Source organism: Oryctolagus cuniculus, chromosome 14 (assembly GCF_051225735.1).
Source record: "Oryctolagus cuniculus isolate XC-2025 breed Fujian yellow rabbit chromosome 14, ASM5122573v1, whole genome shotgun sequence".
NCBI lineage: Eukaryota > Metazoa > Chordata > Mammalia > Lagomorpha > Leporidae > Oryctolagus > Oryctolagus cuniculus.
In genome coordinates this window covers 90339619-90366967 of record NC_142880.1, presented here as the reverse complement: position 1 = coordinate 90366967, position 27349 = coordinate 90339619, and the positions used below count along the sequence as shown (strand labels likewise).

At 45.2% G+C, this 27349-nt stretch overlaps 1 protein-coding gene across 6 annotated transcripts in view; it reads right to left on the bottom strand.

Moving 5' to 3' along the window:
* Window positions 1-680: 680 nt before the first annotated feature.
* Window positions 681-27349, bottom strand: part of GTF2H2C (GTF2H2 family member C) — a 42028-nt gene continuing 15359 nt past the window's right edge. For 2 of the 6 annotated variants that reach the window (XM_070056835.2, XM_089313283.1), the window contains exons 13-18: window positions 26782-26885; window positions 26161-26263; window positions 19907-19946; window positions 14875-14986; window positions 11242-11290; window positions 6477-7670 (exon numbers count right to left, since the gene is read on the bottom strand). In XM_070056835.2, the coding sequence (XP_069912936.1) occupies window positions 7664-7670; window positions 11242-11290; window positions 14875-14986; window positions 19907-19946; window positions 26161-26263; window positions 26782-26885 (415 nt within the window). In that variant the 3' untranslated portion in view covers window positions 6477-7663. Of the gene's footprint in view, window positions 2086-5511; window positions 5685-6476; window positions 7671-11241; window positions 11291-14866; window positions 14987-19906; window positions 19947-26160; window positions 26264-26781; window positions 26886-27349 lie in introns of those variants that run through there. The other 4 variants (XR_016220857.1, XR_016220858.1, XM_070056837.2 and 1 more) reach the window with 4 other exon arrangements.

The window sequence follows — 27349 nt, the reverse complement described above, 5'->3', positions numbered from 1 at the left end:
GGATGGCCACTCTGGCCCTGGACCTCACCCCAGTCTTGTCTGCCATGAGGACTTGAAAACTAAACTTGCATTAACTTGGTTTTACAAATTCCCTAAACGAGAAGGCGTCCTTTAGTGTTCCGTGTAATCCCTGGGTTCTGGCTGTCATTTCATATGTGAACCCGCCTTTACTTCCTTATAGCACACTCAGCTGTTTAAGAGTTTTTTCAAAAACATTTTATCCAGAATTTTTAAGAGTTTTATTTATTTATTTGAAAGGCAGAGTTACAGAGAGGCAGAGGCAGAGAGAGAGAGAGAGACAGATCTTCCATCTACTAGGTTCACTCCCCAAATGGCTGCAATGTCCAGATCTGGGCCAATCCAAAGCCAGGAGCCAGAGCCAGGAGCTTCCCCCGGGTCTCCCACACGGTGCAGGGGCCCAAGGACCTGGGCCATCCTCCACTGCTTTCCCAGGCCACAGCAGAGAGCTGGATTGGAAGTAGAGCAGCCGGGACTCAAGCCAACGCCCATTTGGGATGCCGGCACTGCAGGTGGCAGCTTTATCCACAGTGTCACAGTCTCCAGAAATTTTAGTTGTTTGAACAGAAGGGTCAAGTCCAGGAACCAATACTACCCAACGTTTTCCTATGGCCATCCATACTAGAAAATTCGGCACACCACAAGACCAGAAATCCTTCAATAATGGTTTTTAAAGAGTTATGACACTGTACAATGAGACAGAAAATGGATGTGGACAGGTTAAAAAGTAAAGATAGGGACCAAAAAACCAAACCAAAACAGAAGAAGAAACAGACAAGCAAAAGCTTTGAATTTGTCTGAACTGACTGATGGCATTGGCAATTCTCTTTGCACCCAGGACTTCAAAAAATGTTCTCCCTGAAAGAAACGAAATTCAAGTAATGAAATGTCTGACTTATTAAAGCATTCGCCTTTCTACGAGCAAGAACTGAGAGAACCTCCTCCCCCCACATGGAGGGAGGAACAAGGTTGCCGGAGAGCCATTCCCGTAGTTCTGATTTCTATCGCTGCTGGAACTGTTTTCTCTCAGTGCAAAATAACCACAGCAACCCCCACGCATGTTTACCATGACCAACAGGAAACCGTCTCGTGGTCACGTTTGCCAGAGACCCAGCTGAGAAGTGGAGTTGCACTTAGACACCACCCATGCGCTTTGACTAACGAGGAAGGAGGAGACAAAGGGAGGACCCTCAACCCAGAAGGGCGTCAGGTGCAACTCGGATAACCACATCCATCGCTTTCCCAGGAAACCCCTTCCTGCCCCCCCCCCCACGCCCTGTTCTTGACAGGGTTCTGGTCTTCTGGGTCCTGTCAGCCAATACATTCTCTCTTTCTCCTTAAGTCAGTTTGGGTTGGGTGTTCCATCACTTGCCGCTAGGAAATCCTTACCAATAAAAGATAAATAACTGGGGAGTGGGCATTTAGCCTCGTGGTTAATACTGGAGTACCTGAATTGCTTTCCTATTGCTGGCTCTTGACTCCATCTAACTACTAATGCAGTAGCAACAGCTCAAGTAATTGGATTCCTGACACCCATGTGGGAGACCTGGGTTGGGGTCCCGACTCGTAGCCAGACGCAGCTCAGGCTGTGTGGCATCTGTGCATGGGTGCCCTCTCTGCTCTCTGCCTATCTCAGAGCCACCTCTGAGGCCCTCTGTGCATGGTGGTGCCAGGTCAGCAGATCCTCAGATGGTGGCAGCCAAGGGAAGCTGGGAGATGACCTCTGTCAAAGAGAGCAAGATTACAAGGAAGGCAGGCGGAACCAATCAAATGCCAGCTCTGGACAAAGAAATTCTAAGGAGTCCAGTTCAAAAAGAGAGTGGGATTTTTTTTTTAACTCTGCAGAAGAGAGGGAGGGAAATAAAATGTGAAGGAGAGAAACAAACAGAACCCATGGCTGAAAAAGGAGGTCGTCCCCTTCTGATTCACGTATTATTTGGTAATCAAAATACAACTTGAGAAAACATTTTGTTGTTACAAATTACCGTCATGTCAACAATTCCCTCGTAGCTTTGAATATACTGGATAATTTCTTCTGAAGTCTTCTTACTTTGAAGAAATTCACATCTATAATTGATAAGTATAATTGAAACGTACCCAACACTATGACAGACATATATGACAATAAACATTTGTTAAGATGTATTGAATTGCTGAATTTTCTTTTTTATATAAAGATTTATTTTTATTTATTTGAAAGACAGAATTGCAGAGGGAGGAAGAGACAGAGAGAGAGGTCTTTCATTCGATGGTTCACTCCCCAGATGGCCGCAATGGCCGGAGCTGCGCCCATCCAAAGCCAGGAGCCAGGAGCCTCCTCCAGGTCTCCCATGTGGCTGCAGGGGCCCAAGGACTTGGGCCAACCCCCACTGCTATCCCAGGTCATAGCAGAGAGCTGGATCGGAAGAAGAGCAGCCGGGACCAGAACCGGCACCCATATGAGCTGCCGGCGCCCCAGGCCAGGTTGTTAACCCACTGAGCCACAGCGCTGGCCCCGTTGAACTTTTTTTTTTTTTTTGACAGGCAGAGTGGACAGTGAGAGAGAGAGACAGAGAGAAAGGTCTTCCTTTACCCTTGTTTCACCCCCCAATGGCCGCTGCGGCCAGCGCACAGCGCTGATCCGAAGCCAGGAGCCAGGTGCTTCTCCTGGTCTCCCATGTGGGTGCAGGGGCCCAAGGACCTGGGCCATCCTCCACTGCACTCCCGGGCCACAGCAGAGAGCTGGCCTGGAAGAGGGGCAACCGGGACAGAATCCGGCGCCCCGACCGGGACTAGAACCCGGTGTGCCAGCACCGCAGGCAGAGGATTAGCCTAGTGAGCCGCGGCGCCGGCCGGGTTTATATGTTTAAAAATCACATCAATTATATTGTGTAATTACTACAGATAAAACTAAATTTACCTGGATCCTAAAAAAAAGAAAAACCATTTTTTCACTTAAAATGCTTCAGACATGGGTTTTTCACACGCTCAGTTGATATCAACCTGGTGTCCCACAGTGGACTCAATTCCTACACATCCCAGAGTCAGTGCAGCCCCCACAGAGCAGGGGCTCAGCTCCCCAAGTCTGTGCCCCACTTCAGATAGCAACCATGGCATCAGGTCCTCAGAACACCCACACTCCCCTCTGACTCGGCTACAAACCAGGTGCTCTCACAACACCCCCCACCCCAGCTTGATAACTGGCTACCAGTGGCTCCTTGTCTTTATTGCTTTGATATAAGGAGTATTATAAAGGGGTGGGTAACTGCCAGTTGTAGGGGCTCTGTCCCCACGGAGTTGGGGCTGCATCAACCCAGCAGCCCTCCACACCTTGAGGCTTAGGACTCTTTTATGGAGCCTCCATCTCGTGGGCCTGATTCTTTGAACCACAGGTAAGTTACTGGTGATGAAAGTCACGCTGAAGTTCGAGGGGCGGGGCTGAACCTTCCAGCTCTCTGATCATGCCTCGGTCTTTTGGTAGCAAGATTTCAAGGGTCAGGCCGGCGCCACGGCTCAATAGGCTAATCCTCCGCCTGCGGCGCCAGCACACCGGGTTCTAGTCCCGGTCGGGGTGCCGGATCCTGTCCCGGTTGCCCCTCTTCCAGGCCAGCTCTCTGCTATGGCCCGGGAGTGCAGTGGAGGATGGCCCAAGTCCTTGGGCCCTGCACCTGCATGGGAGACCAGGAGAAGCACCTGGCTCCTGGCTTTGGATCGGCACGGTGCGCCGACCGCAGCAGCCATTGGAGGGTGAAGAAACAGTAAAGGAAGACCTTTCTCTCTCTCTTTCTAACTCTGCCTGTCAAAATAATTATATATATATAAAGATTTCAAGGGTCTTAGAGGCATGTGTGTCAGGAACCAGGGACTAAGACCAAATATTCTAAAGTTCCTATCAGTCTAATCACTCAGGACATTACAAAGTTTCTTGGAGATTTGTGCCAGGAACAAGATAGGGAGCATGCATATTTGTTATACCGCAGTATCACAGCCTACTTCTTGCCAGGCACAAGTTTCCCACCCAAGAAAACCACCAGGCCCAGACCCCGCTCACCTTCTGAGATGAGACCAGGTACACAGTTTGGCGTGACCATACTCTTTTTTTTTCTTTTCTTATTTGTTTATATGAAAATCAGAGTTACAGAGATGCTTCCATCCACTGATTCATTCCCCAAATAGTTACAATGGCCAGGGCTGGGCCAGGCAGAAGCCAGGAGCCTGGAACTCCATCCAGGTCTCCTACATGGGTGGCAGGGGCCCAAACACTTGGGCCATCTTCTGATACTTGTCCTAGGTCATGAGCAGGGAGCTGGATTGGAAGTGGAGTAGCCAGGACACCAACCAGTGCTTATATGGGATGCTGGCATCATAGGCAGCAGGTTTAATTGCTATGCCACAACGCTGGCCCCACTTTTTTATTTTAAAGATTTGAGGCCGGCGCCATGGCTCACTAGGCTAATCCTCCGCCTTGCAGCGCCGGCACACCAGGTTCTAGTCCCGGTCGGGGTGCCGGATTCTGTCCCGGTTGCCCCTCTTCCAGGCCAGCTCTCTGCTGTGGCCCAGGAAGGCAGTGGAGGATGGCCCAAGTGCTTGGGCCCTGCACCCCATGGGAGACCAGGAGAAGCACCTGGCTCCTGGCTTCGGATCAGCGCGGTGCACCGGCCGCAGCGCACCGGCCGCGGCGGCCATTGGAGGGTGAACCAACGGCAAAGGAAGACCTTTCTCTCTGTCTCTCTCTCACTGTCCACTCTGTCAAAAAAAAAAAAAAAAAAAAAAATTTATTTGAAAGGCAGAGTGATGGAGAGGAAGAGAGAAAGATTTTCCATTGCACTTGCCAAATGGCTGCGGCTGGGCAAGACTGAAGCCAGCAGCCAGGAACTCCATCCAGGTCCCCCACAACTTGGGCCATCTTCTGCTGCTTTCCCAGGTACATTAGCAAGGAGCTGGCTCTGGAGCAGAGCAACTAGGACTTGAACTGGTGTTCCAATATGGCATGCTGGCACTGCAGGAGGCAGGTTAGCCCTCTGCACCACAATGCTGGCCATAGATTGTTGTTGTTGTTTGAAAAGCAGAGAAACACAGAGAAAAAGAGACAGATGTTCTACCCACTGGTTCATTCCCAAAAATGCCTGCAACAGCTGGGACTAGACCAGGTTGAAGTCAATAACAAGGTGCCAGGAACAAAACCTGGGCCTCTAATGCTGGATAGTAGGGACTGAAGTACATGGGTGTGCACCTGCAGGGAGCTGAAATCAGCAGAGCCGGGATTCAAACCCAGACACTGATATGGGATGTGGCATCCCAGCTGGTACACCAAACGTCCACCCATGCCAGCCACAATTCTAAGCGCTTTACATGTGTCCATCTAATTCCTTTAACAGTTCAGGTAAGTTGGATATTATCTCAACCCTACAGGTGAGGAAACTGTCTTGCTAGAATCTACACTTTTAATGTTTTTAAAGATTTAATTATTTGAAAGGCATATTTAGACAGATATATATATAGAGAGAAAGATACCTTCCATCCACTGGTTCACTCCCTAAATGATTGCATTGACCAGAGTTGTGCCGAGCTGAAGGCAAGAGCTTCATCTGGGTCTCCCATGTGGGTGCAGGGGCACAAGCACTTGTGCCGTCTTATGCTGCTTTCCCAGGTGCATTAGCAGAGAGCAGGACTGAAGGGAGTTGGATCTGAAGTGGAACAGACAGGACACAACCAGAGCCCTTATGAGGTGCTGGCATCCCACACAGCAGCTTTACCAGCTATGCCATAATGCCAGCCCTCATCATTGTGGTTTTAACTGCTTGTTGGTCATTCATATATTATTTATTTATTTATTTGACAGATAGTGAGGGAGACAGAGAGAAAGCCTTCCATTGGTTCACCCCCGAAGTGGCCGCTCCAGCGGGAGCTAGGCTGATCCGAAGCCAGGAGCCAGGTGTTTCTTCCTGGTGCCAGGTGCTTCTTCCCTTGTGGGTGCAGGTGCCCAAATGACAACAGCCAGGGCTGGGTCAGGCTGACGACAGAAACTTGGAACTTCATCTGGGTCTGCCACATGGGTGCAGGGCCCCAAGGACTTGGGCCATCATCTGCTGCCTTCCCGGGAGCATTAGCAGGGAGCTGGGTGGGAAGTGGGGTTATTGGGACCCAAACCAGCACTCAGAAATGGGATACCAGATTGCAAGCAGCAGCTTAACCCACTGTGCCACAACAGGGTTCCCGCCTTTGTATTACTGAATTGCAGGAATTCTTTATAGATTGTGGTTACAGTCCTTAGATATTTACATTGTAAATGTGCTCTTTCAATCTGTGGCCTGTCTTTTCATTATTTTATCGGTATCTTTTGAAGTGCAGAAATAGTTAATTTTGTACACCATCTGCTCTGAAGTTCACGGAGGTGTTCTAAACAGTGACGGTTGAACTGAGCAGTCCACCTGTTGGTTGCTAACATGGGGCAGATGGAAGTTTCCAACAATGCTTGGTACAGTTAAAAATATTTATTATTTATTTTATTTGAAAGGAGGAGTTACAGAGAGAGAGGGAGAGGGGTCTTCTTTCTGATGGTTCACTCCTTAAATGGCCGCAACAGCTACTGGGCAGATCTGAAGCCAGGAACCAGGAGCTTCTTCTGGGTCTCTCACATGCCTGCAGGGCCTCAAGCACTTGGGCCACCTTCCACTGCTTTTCCCATGCCATTAGCAAGGAGCCGAATCCAACGTGGAGCAGCTGGGACTCGAACTGGCACCCATATGCCATTGCAGGCAGTGGCTTAACCCCCTGCACCACAGCGCTGGCCCCATGGTACAACTTTAGAAAAACAGGTCAACAGAGTCATACAAAGTTAAATATGCACTTACCATTCTAACAATTTCATTCCTATATGTTTTCCCAAGAAAAATGGAAACATGAACTCACAAAGGCTTATATAAGAATGTTCATAGTAACGTTATTCTCAACAACCAAAAGAAACAGAAATTACCTCAGTGTCCACTGGTGATAAACATATATAAAGTATTTATACAGATGAAACATCGGAAGTAACACATGCAACAACATGAATAAACCTCAAAAGAAGCCACACAGACTTATTCAACTCCTAAGAAATTGCCTATAACAGACAAAACTAGTCTACAATGACAGAAAACACTCAGTGTTACCTGGTGCTGGAAGTCCTGGCGGTAACGACCCAAGGGAACCCTTCTGGAGTGAGGAAAACTTCCTGCCTCTTGACTGTGGTCATGGCTGCCTGGGTATCTACTTGCACGTTTGCCAAAAGCATGCCATTACTTAGAATGAGAGCACGTTATGTTAATTACAATGAAATTTTAAAAACTCTAAATGTGTATGCAAATACATTAAGTTTACAGAAAATCTAGAAAGTGAGAAAGTGATTCCATGTTTGGGACTTGTTTTCTTTATCTACCTGAATTTTTAATTCAGTAGAATTCTATCAACAGGACCCGTCTGTAAGTAACCGACATGCCTCTGTAAATCCTCTGCTTGGGCATTCATCATAACCGTGGGGCTTCAACAGGTCTGTAATGGAGCCCGAGAACGCGCACTTCCAGTGAGCTCCCAGATGGCGCCGATAGCAGCAGTCCAAGCTCTCCAACGAGAATCACTGATTACAGAAGCTCTTGAAAGACCCCTCTTCCTGCAGAGTCAATTCTTAATACCTGAAAATATGGGCTGCATTAGTCCCAAGAGGGTACATCCCAGGAACGGTAACACCTGAAAATCAAAACACTGTCCTGATGCTGAGGGGCAGAGATGAGACTGCACAAGCCAGCGTTTGCAAGCTGTTCAGTTTCATGTATCCTGTAAGTTTTTGAAAAATTAGATGGCAGCTTTAAAACTTAGGAGAATTCACTTTAAAAACCCAGTGTTTTACTTTCCCTGTATATGGCACCAGAACACCTACCTGCCCAGAAGGAAAAGTGGGCTGGGGCTGGAAATGGTTGCCTCGAGGAAAATGTGTTTTTTGAACTAGGTAACAAACACACACGCACAACATTCAAGAAGCACAAATGGAGGTACAGTAGAGGTACAGTAAAAACGACCTCCACGGCGACCCGCACACAGCAGCCCTGCGGCTCTGGAGGGGCAGGTGCTTTCCAGACGCACCAGCTGCGTTCCCCTGGTCTCCTTTCACACACCTGCGCTACCTGACATGGCTTTGCATCCACCTCCTTGTACGGCTGCTCTTTTGCACTCCCACAACACTCGACATGTTGTTAGCACGTGCACATGGGCTTCTTTACTTCTCAAGACTGGAAGGTCCACAGGATCCATGAGATCAGGGTTCATGTCCTCTGTTCAATGTCAACATCCCTAATGTCTAGACTGCTATCAGACTTAAACAAGATGTCCAAGTTTGTTGGGTGAATTTATAAATTAATGAATGAACAAACTGGATACTGTTCCCAGGACTCGGGCCAGAGTGAGATTTTAGTACCCTACGGATGCCAGCAGACCCCAGTCCATTTGTAATACCCTTCCCTGGAGCAGAATGGACAGAATAATGAATCCTCCGTCCTAAAAGAACCAGACTCAAAGGGACCCCAGTGTGACAGCCTCCTGCAGGGACTCAAACTTCTTGCCCTTTCTCCTAACTTCTGCCACTCACTAAAGGCCTTGGGACTCCATCAACCCACTTCCCAAGTGCCGGTTGTACCCCTTCTCTCTCACCACTTATGAAATCATTTCAAGTTAGGAATTTTCCACTCTATTAGAGGTACAGAAAGCTGAGTACAGACATCACCACAAACATGAGGAAGCTGCAAAGCATTGAGAAATCTTGAAGAATCCTTACAGTTTTCTTGTCTACTTCTGTGCTGAGCAGCATCAGCCCTGCTGAACCGTTTTGGCATAGTGCTTCGTTTCTTAAAAAAAGTAAAAAACCCAACAGGATCCACACACCACAAAACTCACAAAAATAACAGAATTGAAAGGGCACGTGAAGAACAACTAAAGAGGGACTGAATGCTAACGGGTATGGAACTTCTTCTTAGGGTGAGTATGTGAGCTGCAAGGTCTGTACTGATACCTCATGTTTCATTCTTCATCGCTTTTCTTGCTTGGCCAACCTACCTACGGATATGAGAATTATATTGAGCCAACTTCTGGTTTTACTGATTTTCTCTATTGTTTCCCTCATACTTCTTTTTATTCACACACACACACACACATTTCCTCCTTTCTTACATAATGGGTAGTATATGATATCCTCTAAATGTTATTATTTTCTGAAAATCTATTTCAGGCAGAAGGAAAATCGTCCTTAAATAGATATGAGATGTGGGGCCGGCACCGTGGCTCACTTGGCTAATCCTCTGCCTGCGGCACCAGCATCCCATATGGGCACTGGGTTCTAGACCCAGTTGCTCCTCTTCCAGTCCAGCTCTCTGCTGTGGCCCAGGAGGGCAGTGAAGATGGCCTGGGTATTTGGGCTCCTGTGCCCGCATGGGAGACCAGGAGGAGGCACCTGTCTCCTGGCTTCGAATCGGTGTAGCTCCAGCCATAGCAGCCATTTGGGGGGTGAACCAACGGAAGGAAGACCTTTCTCTCTCACTGTCTAACTCTATCTGTAAAAAAAAAAATATAGATATGAGATGCAAAAACAAAAAGGGGCTGGCACTGTGGCTCAGCAGGTTAACCCCCTGGCCTGAAGCGCAGGCATCCCATATGGACGCTGGTTCAAGACCTGGCTGCTCTACTTCCCATCCAGCTCTCTGCTATGGCCTGGGAAAACAGTAGAAGATGGCTCAAGTCCTTGGGCCCCTGTACGCGCGTGGGAGACCTGGAAGAGGCTTCGATCAGCACAGTTCTGGCCGTTGCAGCCAATTGGGGAGAGAACCATTGGATGGAAGACGCTCTCTCTCTCTCTCTCTCTCTCTGCCTCTCTTCTCTCTGTGTAACTCTGACTTTCGAATAAATAAATAAATATTTTTAAAAAATAGATATGAGACGCAAGAAGAAATGAAGAGCCAAGAATGTGATAAATACGTAAGACTAAATCTTAGCCGGCGCCGCGGCTCACTAGGCTAATCCTCCGCCTAGCGGCGCCGGCACACCGGGTTCTAGTCCCGGTCGGGGCGCCGGATTCTGTCCCGGTTGCCCCTCTTCCAGGCCAGCCCTCTGCTGTGGCCAGGGAGTGCAGTGGAGGATGGCCCAAGTGCTTGGGCCCTGCACCCGCATGGGAGACCAGGAAAAGCACCTGGCTCCTGGCTCCTGCCATCGGATCAGCGCGGTGCGCCGGCCGCAGAGGCCATTGGAGGGTGAACCAACGGCAAAGGAAGACCTTTCTCTCTGTCTGTCTCTCTTACTGTCCACTCTGCCTGTCAAAAAATAAAAAAATTTAAAAAATAAAAAAAAGACTAAATCTTAAGATTAAGATTAATCTTAATTAATAAATATGGGCTGCCTAGTCCTGGTCGGGGCGCCGGATTCTGTCCCGGTTGCCCCTCTTCCAGGCCAGCTCTCTGCTGTGGCCCGGGAGTGCAGTGGAGGATGGCCCAAGTGCTTGGGCCCTGCACCCCATATGAGACCAGGAGAAGCACCTGGCTCCTGCCATCGGATCAGCGCGGTATGCCGGCCACGGTGTGCCGGCCGCAGCGTGCTGGCCACGGCGGCCATTGGAGGGTGAACCAACGGCAAAAGGAAGACTTTTCTCTCTGTCTCTTTCTCTCACTATCCACTCTGCCTGTCAAAAAAATAAATAAATAAATAAATAAATAAATAAATGTGGGCTGCTTATAACAAGTATTAATCCTATAAAAATTAAATATACGACAGTAATAACATTTATATGAAGACAGTAATAAATGGAATTAAGGTGTTTTGAGTCCTTGTGTTGTCAGTGGAGCGATTACAAAGTTACACAGTAACTTTAGCTTTGGATAAGCTATGGATGCATTCTGGACAACACTTTCTCATGCATCCTCAGATTCCCTGGACTGCCTCCCTCCTTTCCAAAGGTGTAGTCTGCTTTTGACTCTGCTTTGCTGCTGCCTTGTGTCCAGTCTCCTGAGGTGGTGGCACCAGGCCCATCTGACCAGATTTGCTAGTGCCATTGTGCTGGCTCCCTGAGCAGCCAGTGAAGTACTGAGAGAAACGGGCAAACTGTGACCAAGGGGAATGGGCTACAGGAGATGCTAGGAAACAAGTTATCTTTCCTCCCTCCCCTTGAGGGAACGCATGGAGGGGCAGTGTCTCCTCACAGACTTTCTAGAGAAGTCTCACACTCACTTGCTGAAAGACTCCAATATCTCTTCATAGCCTGTCACGAAGCTGGCCACTGTGAAAACACAACGCATCATGTTGTTCCTTGCCTTGCTTGCCCTTTTCTTCCTCACTCTCACCTTCCCAGGTCTGAACCACCCAAATAAAGTAAAAATACTTGCTTCTTTGCCTCAGGTTCTATGTTATAGGACCCAAAACAAGAAGGTCTTTCTGTTTTAATTTTTAAGGGAACCAATGAAGAAAAACAGATGAAGAAAGAGAATAATCAATTCACAAGAAGACAAGAAAGAAAAGGAAAGATGAAATAATTGAAGCCAACAGCACAAAGATGACAGATGTAAATATACAAGTGGTAAAATATGAGTATATTTTTCATACATAAATAATACATATATTTACCTTTATTAAATAAACTTAATTTACATACTAAATATAAATGGACTAAATGCTTCAGTTAAGACAAAGACTGTCACACCAAATAAAAACATTAAGTAAAGATATATACATTTGAAAGTATTTAAAGCCTAATTTTCATAATGGATTTTAAGTATTAATTAACTGAACATGGAACTCAGACACATGATTCAGAAAGATCTCTAATGTTACACAGTTTTCACTAATACAGCGTATTGTGGTATTCCAAGAAGGAAATTAAGAGGCCACAACTGTCTTACATTATTTCTGCAATCTTAAACAAAATTTTCTCAATTATTGTGAAAAAAATAATTCTTCCTTAAGCATGATCAAATATGCAAATTAAACTATAAAGAGATAAAACGATAAAGAGATAAAGCTGTGAACTATATTACGTTGGGAAAATGAGTCTTTAATAATAGTTCTGGTAATTTTTCAAGAGGTAACTATTCAAGGTCTTCTTTCTAAGCCAGGTAGGGTTGAGAAAGAAAACTCTTGACTCTGTTACAGCTATCTCCTGCAAGCCACTGATATCTCTGTTGATAAACAGAAGGAAGACAGCTGTTTTCAGGGTACCTATGGCTGAAATTTGTTTCCATATAACAAACCACTAGGTCCAGGCTCAAGGAGCATAACTCCAAGAAAAACACCTGTTTGGTCATGTATCTGTGTGTGTGTGTGTGTGTGTGTGTGTGAACACTTGTTGAAAATGCAAACTTCTGGGCTCTACCAAAAATAAACTGAATATACTCTTCAAGGTAGAATTACAGTATCTTTACTGATCATGTTCCTTAGTAAGAATACCTAAAATAAAATATTTCATATTGAAACTCAATTTAGAGTTACTAAAATTTGTATATATAATAATATACTTTTGTTTCTTTTTCTTTTCTTTTTAAAAAAATTTAATTATTTGAAAGGGGAATGAGAGAGACAGAAAGAGAGATCTTCCATCCACCGATTCACCTCCCAAATAGCTGCAATAAGTGGGGCTGGGCCAGGCCAAAGCAAGGAACCAGGAGTTTCCTCAGAGTCTTCCTTGTGGGTGCAAGGCCCAAGCACTTGAGCCATCCTCCACTGCTTTCCCAGGCACATTAGCAGGGAGCTGGATCAGAAGTGGAGCAGCCAAGACCGAAACTGGTGTCCATATAGGAAGCTGGTGTTGTAGACGCCAGCCCCTTTAACAGACTTTTCTATGGAAGGTGGATTCACTCCCAACAGAGTACATCTGGGAAGAATTTTACTCATAATGATATTATGTATTTACTTTGAATCTAAAACATAGACTACATCATACATTCTCATCTAAGTTTCTCTGATGACTCAGAGTGGGAAAGTTGAGAAACAAACAGTCCCTGAGTAGGAAATATAGAATAGTTAACAGGGATAGACACCACAACTCTGGCCTTTCTAGCCTGAACTACAAGGCAAAACAGCCTCAGATACCAAAGAACCAAATGTTTGTATTAGATATACCCCACCAAGTAAAATACTTTAACAATTATTATGCAGTAACCTTTAGTATGTGTGCTACCAAAGCGAGCACTATAAAGTAACCTTTAAAGCAAAAGGCTTAGTATATGAGAGTGAAAGGGTTGGACAACATGCTTTCCCTCACTGCATTTGAATCTCACCCTTAGCAAAGCTTTCTAGTTCTGCTACTGCGGTAAATGATAAAGGCAAGAGTATCAACTAGCCTTGTGGCATCTTTGCTTATAGAAAAATGACTCTTGGGGCCGGTGCTGAGGCACAGCAGGTAAAACTGCCGCCTACAGTTCCGGCATCCCATATGGGCGCCAGTTCGATTGCTGCTGCTCCACTTTCAATCCAGCTCTCTGCCATGGCCTGGGAGAGCAGTGGAAGATGGCCCAGGTCCTTGGGGCCCTGCACCTGTGTGGGAGACCTGGAAGAAGCTTCTAGCTCCTGGCTTCGGATCAGCGCAGCTCTGGCTACTGCAGCCAATTAGGGAGTGAACCAGAGGATAGAAGACCTCTCTCTCTCTGTAACTCTGTCTTTCAAATAAATGAATGAATGAATGAAAGAAAGAAAGACAGACAGACAGACAGACAGACAGAGAGACAGACTCTTAACTGAGAAATCACATCTGGATGAGACGCGCTATAAATAACCTGACGGCAACCTCATGCTCCAGGCTTCCCGAGTGGTGGCTACTGAAATGCACACACCTCCTGTGAGGACCCTGGAAGCTGTGCTAAGACAATCTGGTTCTCTGATGGTCCCCGAGAATCTCATCTCCTTGCAGCTGAACTATGCTGGGAGGACTATGGCTAATGAGAACCGCCTGGGGCTACCCTGCTGGCACCAAGTGTGGCCATGGCAGTACTTATGTTTACAGGATTAACCTAAAGAGATCATAGCCACAATTAATTTCAGTTGTACCAATCTTATAATTATATTCCAAATGTTTTAAAGCCTCTGGTGGATATAGCAATGCCATTTCATATGTATTAATTTCATAACTATTAACTAATGTTCATATTACATTGGATTTATGTTTACACTTAACTTTTTTTTTTACACTAAGTTAACAAATCAAAATAAATTGTGGGGTAGGCATTTAGCCTAGCAGTTAAGACACTGCTTAAGATGCCTGCATCCCTTATCGCAGTACCTGGGTTTTAACAGTCAGCTTTGGCTCCCGACTCCAGTTTTCTGCCAATGTAGAACCTGGGGGGCAGTACTGCTGGCTCAAGTAATTGTGTTCCTGCCACCAACATATCAAACATGGATTGAGTTCCCAGCTCCAGGTTTTGGCTGAGCCCAGCCCAGATATCGTGGGCATTTGGGGACTTAATCAATGGACAGTTCGTTCTTCTCTGTGTCTATCTTTTTTCATGTGTGTATGTGTACGTGCCTGATTCTCAAAATAAGTTTTTGAATTATAATGAATTGCAAAATCTCAATTTCAAAAAATGAAATTATTACAACTTAATATTATAAATAAGTTACATATAATGCATATTGACTGAAAAATTCTGACTAAATGGAAAAAAAACTAATTAAATGAAATACTACTAAATTCCAGGCATTTCTATGACAAAAAATTCAATAAAATATATTTTCGAAGCAAACATTTTCTTAAGATGTTTCTTTTCAATTTATTCTTCGTGCCTTCATTGAAGCTTCCTCTGAAGAACCATTTAAACATTCATACCTTTGATTTTATAACACATACAATGCATACTACAAGCTGGAATCAAATACCTGAAGGAGCTGGAAGTTTATGAATACAGCCAGGACAACAGTGGAGAGAGTCATGAACGAAAACATCACAGTCCACACAGAAGACATTCTGGCACGCAGAGCAAACATAGACCTGCATTGAAAAGAAGAAAAGGAGTTGAGTGGTTCCCAAAGTTAAGTGCAGCACAGCTAACAGACATCCAAGTAGCTTTGTTCTTTTATATCCCTATCAGTTTTTCCCTACCCATTTCCATTGTAAAATATATTCTCAAATTTAAGGCAACTGCCGTAGGCCTATGGTGCAGCAGTTAAAGTCACTGCTTGGGATGCCTGTATTCTGTATCAGAGATCCTGGTTCAAGTATCAGTTACTCCGTTTCCCATCCACTTTCCTGCTAATGACACACTGGGAGGCAGCAAGTGGGGCTTTAGTACTTGGGTCACTCCCACTCACCTGGAAAACCCATTGAGTTCTGGGGTTCTGGCTTAGACTTAGGCCAGCGTGGGCAGTTGTGGGCATCTGAGGTGTGAACCAGCAGATCTCTATTTCTCCATCTCTGTCTTTCAAACAAAATCAAAAGGAAAAAAAAAAAATCCAACGAGACTTTTTTTTCCTCAAACCTATTCCTTAAAAATGAGGAAATGAAGGGCTGGCATTGTGATGTGACAGGTGAAGCCTCTGCATGGGACTCTGCCACCCTATGTGATCACTAGTTCAAGACCCAGCTGCTCCACTACCAATCCAGCTGCCTTCTAATGTGCCTGGAAAAACAGCAGAGGATGGTCCAAGTGCTTGGACCCCTGCACCCACGTGGAAGACCTGAAAGAAGCTCCTGACTCTTAGCTTCAGCTTGGCCAGTCCTAGCTGTTGTGGCCATTTAGGGAGTAAACCAGTGCACAGAAGATCTCGCGCTCTCTTTCATCCACCTTCTGTAACTCTGTCTTTCAAATAAATAAAAAATAAATCTCAAAACAAAAAACATGAGGCAATGGCTGTTTTGGTTCCTTATAGTCTATACTATCATAGCACACTCTCAACGACTTTGAAATCAGTGTTCCTTTGCAATGCTGGGGAACCTTTTTTCTGCCAAGGTCCACACAAACTTATCAACTTAAACATTAGTCTACTTGGGGCTGGCATTGTAGTGTAGTGGGTTAGGCAGCATTCTGCAATGGCAGCAAACCATATGGACATAAGTTTGAATCCCAGATGCTCTGCTTCTGATTCAGCTCCCTGCTAATTCATCCGGGAAAGCAGCAGAAGATGGCCCAAGTGTTTGGGTCCCTGCACTCGGGTGGGAGACCTGGCTGGCTGAAGTTCTGGCTCCTGGCTTTGGCCCTGGCCCAGGCCAGGCTGTTGTGGCCATTTGGGGAAAGAACCAGAGGATGGAAGATCTCTCTCTCTCTGTCCCTCTGTAACTCTGCCTTTCAAATAAATAAAATAAAAATAAAGAAAAAATTAGTTGGGGCCTGCACTGTAGCGCAGCAGGTAAAGCCGCCACCTGCAGCATCAACATCCCATATGGGTGCCAGTTTAAGACCGGCTGCTCCACTTCCAATCCAGCTCTCTGCTGTGGCCTGGGAAAGCAGTAGAAGATGGCCCAAGTCCTTGGACCCCTGCACCCGTATGTGAAACCTGGAAGAATCTCTTGGCTCCTGACTTCAAATCAGCCCAGCTCCAGCCATTGCAGCCATTGTGGCCATTTGGGGAGTGACCCAGAGGATGGAAGATGTCTCTGTCTCTGCCTCTCTGTAACTCTGCCTTCCAAATAAATAAATAAATCTTAAAAAAAAAAAAAAAAAAAAAAAGTAGTCTACTCTACATTTACTGAATTTCAAGTCTTGCCTGTGGTTGCTTTGGCAGGGTGAAACCAAATGATGTCATGGGCCTTATCCAGCCTGCAGGCCAGATGGTCCCCACCTCTGATTTTGAGTGTCCCCCAGCAGGTTCAATTAGAACCAGAAGCACAGGGGCTGGCATTGTGGTACAGCGGGCTACGTTCTGATCCAGCTCCCTGATAATGTGCTAGGAAGGCAGTGGAACACGGCCCAAGTACCTGGGCCCTTGTACCCACCTGAAAGATCTGAACAGAGCTCCTGTCTCATAGCTTTAGGGTGTCCTGTCTTGGCCATTGCAGTCATTTGAAGAATGAACCATACGACTGAAGAGCTATCAGTATTTCTCTGTGTTTCTCCCTCTCTCTGTGTGGCTCTACTTTTTCAAACAAATAAATAAACAAATCTTTTTTTTTTTTTTTTTAAACAGGCAGAGTTAGACAGTGAGAGAGAGAGAGAGAAAAAAAAAGGTCTTCCTTTTCCATTGGTTCATTCCCCAAATGGCTGCTATGGCCAGCGCACTGTGCCAATCCGAAGCCAGGAGCCAGGTGCTTCCTCCTGGTCTCCTATGCGGGTGCAGGGCCAAAGCACTTGGGCCATCCTCCACTGCCTTCCCGGGCCACAGCAGAGAGCTGGACTGGAAGAGGAGCAACCAGGACTAGTACCTGGCACCCCAACCAGGACTAGAACCCAGAGTGCTGGCACCACAGGCAGAGGATTAGCCTAGTGAGCCGTGGCGCTGGCCAAATAAACAAATCTTTAAAAAAAATGAGAGAGAAAGAAAAGCACCAAAATTTAACACACATAATCCCTCGTAGGGAAGGACTTCACAACTGGAAAACTGATATTTTTCTTTCAATCAAAACTTGAAAGAATCTGTCAAATGACACATATTAAGACAACTAAAAAACAAAAACATTTTTTATCAGCATTACAAACAAGGGCACTGGTGCTTTCAGATAAAATTTATAGGGCAGGAGGTGGTGCTATGGTGTAGCAGGTAAAGCAAACAACTGCAAGGCCAGCATCCCATATGAGTGCTGGTTCAAGTCTTAGCTGCTACACTTCTGATCCAGCTTCCTGTGTGGCCTGGGAAAGCAGTAAAAGATGGCCCAAGTGCTTGGGCCCCTGCACCCTGGTGGGAGGCTCAGAAGAAGCTCCTGGGTCCTGGCTTTGGATTGGGTCAGCTCCTGCAGTTATGGCTATTTGAGGAGTGAACCATCGAATGGAATACCTCTCCCTCTCTGCCTCTGCCACTCTGTAACTCTGCCTTTCAAATAAATAAATGAATATTTTTAAAGGTTTATTTATTTATTTGAAAGGCAGAGTTACACAGAGAGAGGAGAGGTAGAGAGAGTCTTCCATCTGATGGTTCACTCCCCAATTGGTCGCAATGGCCAGAGATGAGCCTATCCAAAGCCAAGAGCCAGGAGCCTCCTCCGGTCTCCCACGCAGGTGCAGGGGCCCAAGGACCTGGGCCATCTTCTACTGCTTTCCCAGGCCACAGCAGAGAGCTGGATCAGAGAAGAGCAGCCGGGACTAGAACCGGTGCCCATATGGGATGCCAGCACTTCAAGCCAGGGCGTTAACCTGCTGCACCACAGTGCCAGCCCTATAAATGAATCTTAAAAAAGAAGTGCAGCTGTGGGGTCAGCATCATGGTGTAGTGGATGAAGGCACCGACTGTGATGCTGGCATCCCACATGGGCACTGGTTCGTGTCCCAGCTGTTTCACTTCCAGTCTAGCTCTCTGCTAATGGCCTGGGAAAAACAGTGGAAGATGACCCAGGTGTTTGGGCCCCTGCTACCCTTGGGAGACCTGGAGGAGGCTCCTGGCTTCAGTCTTGACCAGCGCTGGCCATTGCGACCATCTGGGGAGTCAACCAACAGATGGAAGATCTCTCTGTCTATCTCTGTATCTGTCTCTCCCTCTCTCTCTGTAACTTTTCCAAATAAATAAATAATCTTTTAAAAAAAGAAAGAAATTGAGCCGGCGCCGTGGCTCAATAGGCTAATCCTCCACCTTGCGGCGCCGGCACACCGGGTTCTAGTCCCGGTCGGGGCGCCGGATTCTGTCCCGGTTGCCCCTCTTCCAGGCCAGCTCTCTGCTATGGCCAGGGAGTGCAGTGGAGGATGGCCCAGGTGCTTGGGCCCTGCACCCCATGGGAGACCAGGAAAAGCACCTGGATCCTGGCTCCTGCCATCGGATCAGCGCGGTGCGCCGGCTGCAGCGGCGGCCATTGGAGGGTGAACCAACGGCAAAAGGAAGACCTTTCTCTCTGTCTCTCTCTCACTGTCCACTCTGCCTGTCAAAAAAAAAAAAAAAAAAAAAAAAAAAAAAAAAGAAAGAAATGGAACAAATGGGACTCAAACTGACACTCTGATATGAGATGGTAACATCGTTAAGCGGCCACTTAATCAGCTGTGCCCTAGCCCCTATACAAGTTTATATATTCAAATTGACCCTCTCCAAAATTGTAACATTTTCTCATTGGTACAATAGGGGAATCACCAACGTGTGGCCACCTGAAATGGCCACTCAAAATGAGTTATGACAGAGCCTAAAATATAATATGAAGCCGGCGCCGCGGCTCAATAGGCTAATCCTCCGCCTAGCGGCGCTGGCACACCGGGTTCTAGTCCCGGTCGGGGCGCCGGATTCTGTCCCGGTTGCCCCTCTTCCAGGCCAGCCCTCTGCTGTGGCCAGGGAGTGCAGTGGAGGATGGCCCAGGTGCTTGGGCCCTGCACCCCATGGGAGACCAGGAAAAGCACCTGGCTCCTGGCTCCTGCCATCGGATCAGCGCGGTGCGCCGGCCGCAGCGCGCCGGCCGCGGCAGCCATTGGAGGGTGAACCAACGGCAAAAGGAAGACCTTTCTCTCTGTCTCTCTCTCTCACTGTCCACTCTGCCTGTCAAAAAAATAAAAAAAAAAAAAAAAAATATAATATGAAGACAAATGTTATGTACTTCCAAAATAATACAGTTTACCCTGAAAATGAAGATAAAGAATAAAAATATATTTATAGAATTTATATTTTATATTTTAGAATGCAGCATGATAAAACTATTGATGATTAAATTATTTTGCTCCCACTTTACCTCTACCTCTTGTAATTATATTCATGAGGAAAAACCTGATGTCAGGCTGGTATTCAACAACCTGTGGAAAATTTATTGTACTACCATATTACTCAACATTTAGAAAGTCAATGAACTTACATGTTGGTCTTTCAATTCCCCCTGACAGCCATAGCAAAATCTGAAAAACAAAGTTCAAGAAGCAATCTTAAAAGAATTCACTCATTATAATAATTCAACAAATTTAAACAATTAGAATCATTTAAATTAGTAATTTTTTTTTAAAAGATTTATTTACTTATTTGAAAGGCAGAGCATCAGAGAGGGAGAGACAGAGACAAGGAGAAAGACAGAGACATCTTCTATTCGCTGTTTCACTCTCTAAATGGCCCGAAGAGCAAAGATTGGGACAAGCCAAAACCGGGACCCAGGAACTCTACACATGTCTTCCCAGCTGGAGGCAAAAGCCAAAGTACTTGAGCCAACTACTTCTTTCCCAGGCATATTAGCAGGAAGCTGGGTTGTGGTGGAGCAGCCAGGACTCAAACTGGCACTCAGACACATCATGCCAGTAAAAAAAGTAGTGGCTTAACTTACTGCACCACAATGCCAGCCCCTGTCATTTTTCTTTAAAAACAAGGCTGATTTATTTATTTAAATGGCAGAATGAGAGAGACACACACACAGAGAGAGACAGAACTAGAGCTTGTTTTATTCTTGGAGATTTATTTATTGGGGCCAGCAACGTGGCATAGGTTAAGCCTCTGCCTGCAGTGCTGCCATTCTATATGGGCAACTGGTTCAAATCCTGGCTATTCCACCTCCCATCCAGCTCTCTGCAGTGGCCTAGGAAAGCAGTGGAAGATGGCCCAAGTGCTTGGACCCCCACACCTACTCTGGAGAACGAGAAAACGCTCCTGGACCCTAGCTCCTGACTCCAGACAGGCCCAGACATATCCACTGTGGCCATTTGGGGAATGAATCAGCACCCTGAAGATCTCTCTTTCCTTCTTTCTGTATCTCTGCCTCTCAAATAAATAAATCTTAAAGAAAGAGAAAGAGAGAGAGAGAGATCTTCTGTCCACTGGTTCATTCCCCAAATAACCACAACAGCCAGTGCTGGGCCAGACTGAAGCCAGGAGCCAGGAACTTCTTTCAGGTCTCCCATGTGGGTGCAGGGGCCCAAGCACTTGAGCCATCTTCCATTGCTTTCCCAGGCACATTAGCAGAGAGCTGAATCAGAAGTGCAATAGTGGGCTGGCGCTGTGTAGTAGTGGGTAAAGCCACCGCCTGCAGTGCTGTCATTCCATGTGGGTGCCAGTTTGAGTCCCAGCTGTTCCACTTCTGATCCAGCTCTGCTGTGGCCTGGGAAAGCAGTAGAACATGGCCCAAGTCCTTCAGCCCCTGCACCTGCATGGGAGACCCAGAAGAAGCTCCTGGCTCCTGATCAGCCCAATTCTGGCCATTGCGGTCATTTGGGGATTGAACCAGAAGATGGAAGACCGACCTCCCTCCTCTCTCCCTCTCTCCCTCTCTCCCTCTCTCTCTCTCTGCCTCTCTGTAACTCTGCCTTTCAAATAAATATATAAAAATCTTAAAAAAAAAAAAAAAAGTGGAACAGCTGGGTATCAAAGCAGTGCTCATATGGGATGCTGGCACTGTAGGTGGCAGTTTAACACACTACACTACAGCACCAGCCTCAGAACTAGAGCTATTTAGTTAATTAGTAATGGTCCCTTTTTTTGAAAGATTTATTTATTTGAAAGGCAGAGCATTAGAGAGGGAGAGATGGAGACAGAGACAGACAGAAGACAGACAGAGTGAGTGAGAGAGATGGATCTTCTATCTACTAGTTCATTCCCCAAAAGCCTCCAACAGCCAGGGCCAGGCCAAGCTAAAGCCAGGAGTTGGGAACTCCACCCAGGTTTCCCACATGGGTGGCACAGACCCAAGTAATTGGGTCATCATCTGCTGTCTTCCCAGGAACACTAGCAGGAAGCTGGATTGAAAGAAGAGCAACCCGGACTTGATCCCAAGCACTTGGAGTTAGGTTGCTGGTGCTGCAAGTGGCAACTTAACCTGTGGCACCACAACACCAGCCCCGAAATTAGTAATTGTCTTGACACACTGATTTTGAGGAGAGCTAAGAATACCAACACTTCAAATAAATTCCAAAGTATGTCTCAAGGTCATCTAACAGCCCAAAATTCAGTTCTTGTTTTCATTAAGATTAAATAATAAGCATTTTCTCTCAACTGAGATTCTGGGTGAGAATTAATCTTTACCAAAGATGATAGTTTACAAGGACAGAAGAGAATCTCTTACATACAGTAGTTACTCAGCAGCTTCAAGGCATAGTTTAAAGAATTAAAAGATCTCAGAACTTGTAACCCACTCATGTGGAAGAACTGGTGCTAGTCCTGGGCCCAGTGCTGGCCATTGCAGCTTTGAGGGAAGTGGGCCAACAGACGCTCTGTTTGTGTTTCAGTTTCTCAAATAAATAAAAATACATGGAAGACTCCTGTATAGCCTCCCTGACTTCATTCCAGCCCCCCAGACGCACTTTCAAAACCTTCAACTGTTTGATAATAATACTTAAGCTTCTAACTGCTACCTCATGGTTCTCTGTATATATATATGAGCTATGAACTTTCAACTATCGAAGATGATAATTTAGTTTTCTTTCAACCCTCTTAAACTCAAAGTGTAAATGTGTATGACTAAATGTCATTCTCCATCCTTTCCATAATTAATCATCATTCTTTAAAAAAAAGATTTATTTATTTATTTACTTATTTGAAAGGCAGAGCTACAGAAAGGGAGAGGCAGAGGCAGAAAGAGGTCTTCCGTCTGCTGGTTCACTCCCCAAATGGCTGCAATGGCCAGAGCTGGGCTGATCAGAAGTCAGAAGCCAGGAGCTTCATCAGGGTTTCCCATATGGGTGTAGGGGCCCAAGAACTTAGACCATCTTTTGTTGCTCTCCCAGCCACATTAGCAGGGAGTTGATCAGAAGTGGATCGCTTCTTGGCCTTTTGTCTAAGATCAAGTGTAGATTGAAACTGGAGTAGCTGGACTCGAATTGGTGCCATATGGGATGCTGGCAATGCAGGCAATAGCTTAACCACCTACACCACAGTGTCAGCCCCTTAATCGTCATTTTGCATAGAACAATATTCAATGTTCAGTTTACCATCCCTATATAAACATTCTTAACTGAGACATGAAATACAACTTTTCCCCCTGCCAAAAATGAGTTTTTCTTGGACTGAATTGCTTGGTTATTCCCAAGCTTAATTTTCTTTTTTAAGATTTTATTTATTTATTTATTAGACAGGTAGAGTTACAGACAGTGAGAGGCAGAGACAGAGACAGAGTTCTTCCATCCGATGGGTTCACTCCCCAACTGGCCACAATGGCCGGAGCTGCACGGATTCAAAGCCAGGAGCCAGGAGCTTCTTCTGGGTCTCCCATGTGAGCGCAGGGGCCCAAGGACTTGGGCCATCTTCTACTGCTTTCCCAGGCCATAGCAGAGAGCTGGTTTGGAAGAGGAGCAGCCAGGACTACAACCGGAGCCCATATGGATTAACCTACTGTGCCACGGCACCGGCCCCGCTTAATTTTCTATAATTAAACACTAATTCGGGCCAGCGCTGGTCGCACAGCGGGTGAAGCAGCCGCCTGCAATGCTGTCATCCCATATTGACACTGGTTCAAGGCCCAGCTGCTCCACTTCAGAACCAGTTCTCTGCTATGGCCTGGGAAAGCAGTAGAAGATGGCCCAAGTCCTTAGGCCCCTGCACCTACATGGGAAGACCCAAATGAAGCTCCTGGCTCCTGGCTTCAGATAGGCACAGCTCCGGCCATTGCAGCCAATTGGGGAGTGAACCAGTGGATGGAAGATACCTCTCTCTCTCTCTCTCTCTCTCTGCCTCTCCTCTCTCTGTGTAACTCTTTCAAATAAATCTTTAAAACAAACAAACAAACAAAAAACACCACTAATTCAGCCCCAATCTGTCCCAGAATAATCTAAATATCCTCATAGTAGGTTCAACTAACTCAGGATCTCCACAGTTCTTTTGCTTTCTCCTGGAGCACTGCGACCTTCTGCTGGACTGACTGCACTGCTGACACAAGGTGTTGTTCTGGGACCTCTCACGCTAGGCTTCTTTTTTACCATCTTTGGAATTAGACTCAAATTCCTAGAGTTTCTGTCATTCTTTTTCTTAGCTGCTTTTTTGCTTTTTATAAGATTTATTTATTTGAAAGAAAGAATTAGAGGGAGAGAGAAGGGGAGAGACAGAGAGAAAGAGGCAGATTTCTCAGCCACTGGTTCACCCTCAAACCAGCACTCGTGTGGGATGCTGGCACTGCAGGCAGTGGCTCAACCTGCTGTACCATAACCAACCCTTCTCAATTCCTATAAATCACTCACACGAGAAAGTCTCTTTCTGAGACCTTCCACGTCTGAAAACATCTTTATTCTACCCCCATGTAACTGATGGCGTGGCCAGGTATATAAATAGTTGGCAATAGTTTGCACTCCACAGTTTGAAGGTGACTCCTCCTTGTCAGCATCCAGTGCTGCTGATAGAGCACACAATTTTAATTCCGGACCCCTGGCGTGAGACCCAGTATCGTGGGAATGTTTAGGGTTAGTGTTTTGCTGCACATTCTGAAATTTCACAATTATGCATATTAATGCAGATTACCTTTTCCCTCAATATGTTAGTGACTCGGCAGTCCCTTTCAATCTAAAACGTTCTGTATTTCAATTGCAGAAAATTTCCCTGAATTATTTCTTTTTTTTTTTTTTTTTTTTTTTTTGACAGGCAGAGTGGACAGTGAGAGAGAGAGACAGAGAGAAAGGTCTTCCTTTGCCGTTGGTTCACCCTCCAATGGCCGCCGCGGCCGGCGCGCTGCGGCCGGCGCACCGCGCTGATCCAATGGCAGGAGCCAGGAGCCAGGTGCTTTTCCTGGTCTCCCATGGGGTGCAGGGCCCAAGCACCTGGGCCATCCTCCACTGCACTCCCTGGCCACAGCAGAGAGCTGGCCTGGAAGAGGGGCAACCAGGACAGAATCCGGCGCCCCGACCGGGACTAGAACCCGGTGTGCCAGCGCCGCTAGGCGGAGGATTAGCCTAGTGAGCCGCGGCGCCGGCCCTCCCTGAATTATTTCTTTCATGATTCCTTATGCTATGATTTATCTTTTTCTTTCTCACACTATACTGATATTGGACCTCCTGGACAAGTTTTCTCATCTTTCCCAAGTTACCCCTCTTTGCTTTTTCCACCTTTCACTCTGCTTTCCAGTATTTCTCTTCATCTTTATCTCTCAATCCTTTTGCTGGGTTTTTCATTTCCACTATACTTAACCTCACCCTTAAGTAAATACAAGTTAAAACAATGATACACTTCTTTATTTGTCAGTTTTGGCCAATATCAAGAAGTTTCATAAAACTTAAGGTTGGCCAACTATGGGAAAACAATAAATGAATCCTCTTTGAAGGACAACTTTACAAAGTCTATCAAAATTTACATAACCTTTGATCCCACCTTTAATAATTTACCATGCAGTTATACTTGCATCTTCAAAGACGCATTATTTGTGAACAGTAAAAGAAACAATTTTAAATATTCAACAGGAGACAACAGGTTTGCAAACGATCATTTAGCCATGAAATATACAATAATCTCAAACCTAGGATTGATGCAGACATGCTGATATGAAATGATTTCCAAATTACTTAAGGTGAAGAGCAAAGAGATGGATTGATACACAATTGTCTACTGGGCAGAAATTATTGAATATGGCTCCTAAACCCTGGAAGTTGTTAAAATCAGTAAATCTTTGTTTCCCAAACTCTATTCTACAATAGATTAACTACTGCTATTTCAGCCTTGACTTGTGAAAGTTCATAGAAAAAGCATTAAAAAAATTTGTAAGTTCTTGATTAATTATGTTATGCTGCCTCTTATTTTCAGTGGTGTGCTAGAGCTAGAATGTTTTAGCTTTAGAGAGTCAACTGTGAAAATATTCAGGAATTTTGAGAGCTGGTTATTAAATGGCCATCATGGTCATGATGGGAGTATTTATACCACGGAAATCAGCAAATCCTACCAATCAGGGTTTTGTTTTTCTTTCGGAGAGATTTATCATTACACCACTCATCACTCTTACTCTATGGAGGTGGTTTTAGGGAAATTAACAGACTTCTAGAGGTACAGATCCTCTTAACAGTGAATCATTTCAAATCATAATCAATGCATTCTACATCTCATCTTTTAAATTAATCTTAGAAGTAATCTTACCCAAGTTAATATAAATATGCTTTTATAAAGCAATAATAATATATTCAAACATTAGTTTTCACCACTTAGATAATAAAACCCACATACCTTTCTCCTTTATTTTCTTCTAGGGGAATTTCTTGAAAAGGATCCAAAGGAAATAAATGATGGTAAGACCGAGCCAAATGCGGAGCAGACACCAGAGTAAGACCTAACACATAAGGCACAGATATGTTTAATAATCACCATCTCATAAGGACAATGGCCAAAAATCCAAGTGATAAAACTTTTCCTAAATATTTGCCAGTGTTTTTTGGACTGCAGGTATTCATTTGCTCATTTTACCTGTGACTACAAAAGGAGATTCCAGTATGGAGTCTTAGTTCTATCACTAAGTGTGTGACCTTTCTTGGCCTATGTGCTTACTTACAAATGAAATAAATTTCTAGCCTTCTATTACTTCTCATTTTACTTACAAGAGAGCTAGAAAAATGTCCACTGGCTCTATTGCACTGCTTTTAAAGAATATATTTTTTAAAGAAAGAGAAATTAAGACACACTTCTAGGATGCTATGTTTATTCTAGGCACTCAATGAAAATAATAATCTATTTCTCTCAATACAGATTAAATCCTGAAATATAGGCATACTCAAAATTTACTTTATCAGCAATACAGACCAAGAAGCTATTCAAGATTAATGCACTGATAGTAAATAGTTGCATTCTTACCACAGATTTTACACTCAACAGGAAGCTCACAGTACTTGGCCCGACACTGTGGGCAGAAATAACCTCCTAATGTGAGCCCTGGCTCAGTACTGCTGTCCAAATGCCTGTGGGGAAAAATTAGTTTGAAAAGGTGACACACAGAGATGTGGAAAGTTACAGCCAAAGAAAATACGCTACCTCAATCTTAAAACCTGGAATCCATTTTAAATTTAACTCTATTTTGAAATATTTGTGTTCTATAGCTGACTTATACTATATTCACTTTTTGTCCTTTTTACCTCTTTTTTATTTGGAAGTTTCTATTACTATATTTGAATTCAATAACCTTTTCTTCTGCAGTGACTAATCTGCTGTAATCCCATCCAATGTATTTTTTACTTCAGGCATTACATTCATGTTTAGAAGTTTTATTTGGGTTTTTTCTATACCTTTCGTATCTCTTCTTATTCGCACATTCTCTTCTACTCTGACCAGATGAAGTACATTCACAATCCCTGGTTTAACACCTTTGTCTAGGAATTCTATTCAGTATGTTATGATTCCACTCCATGGGGGCCGGCACTCTGTT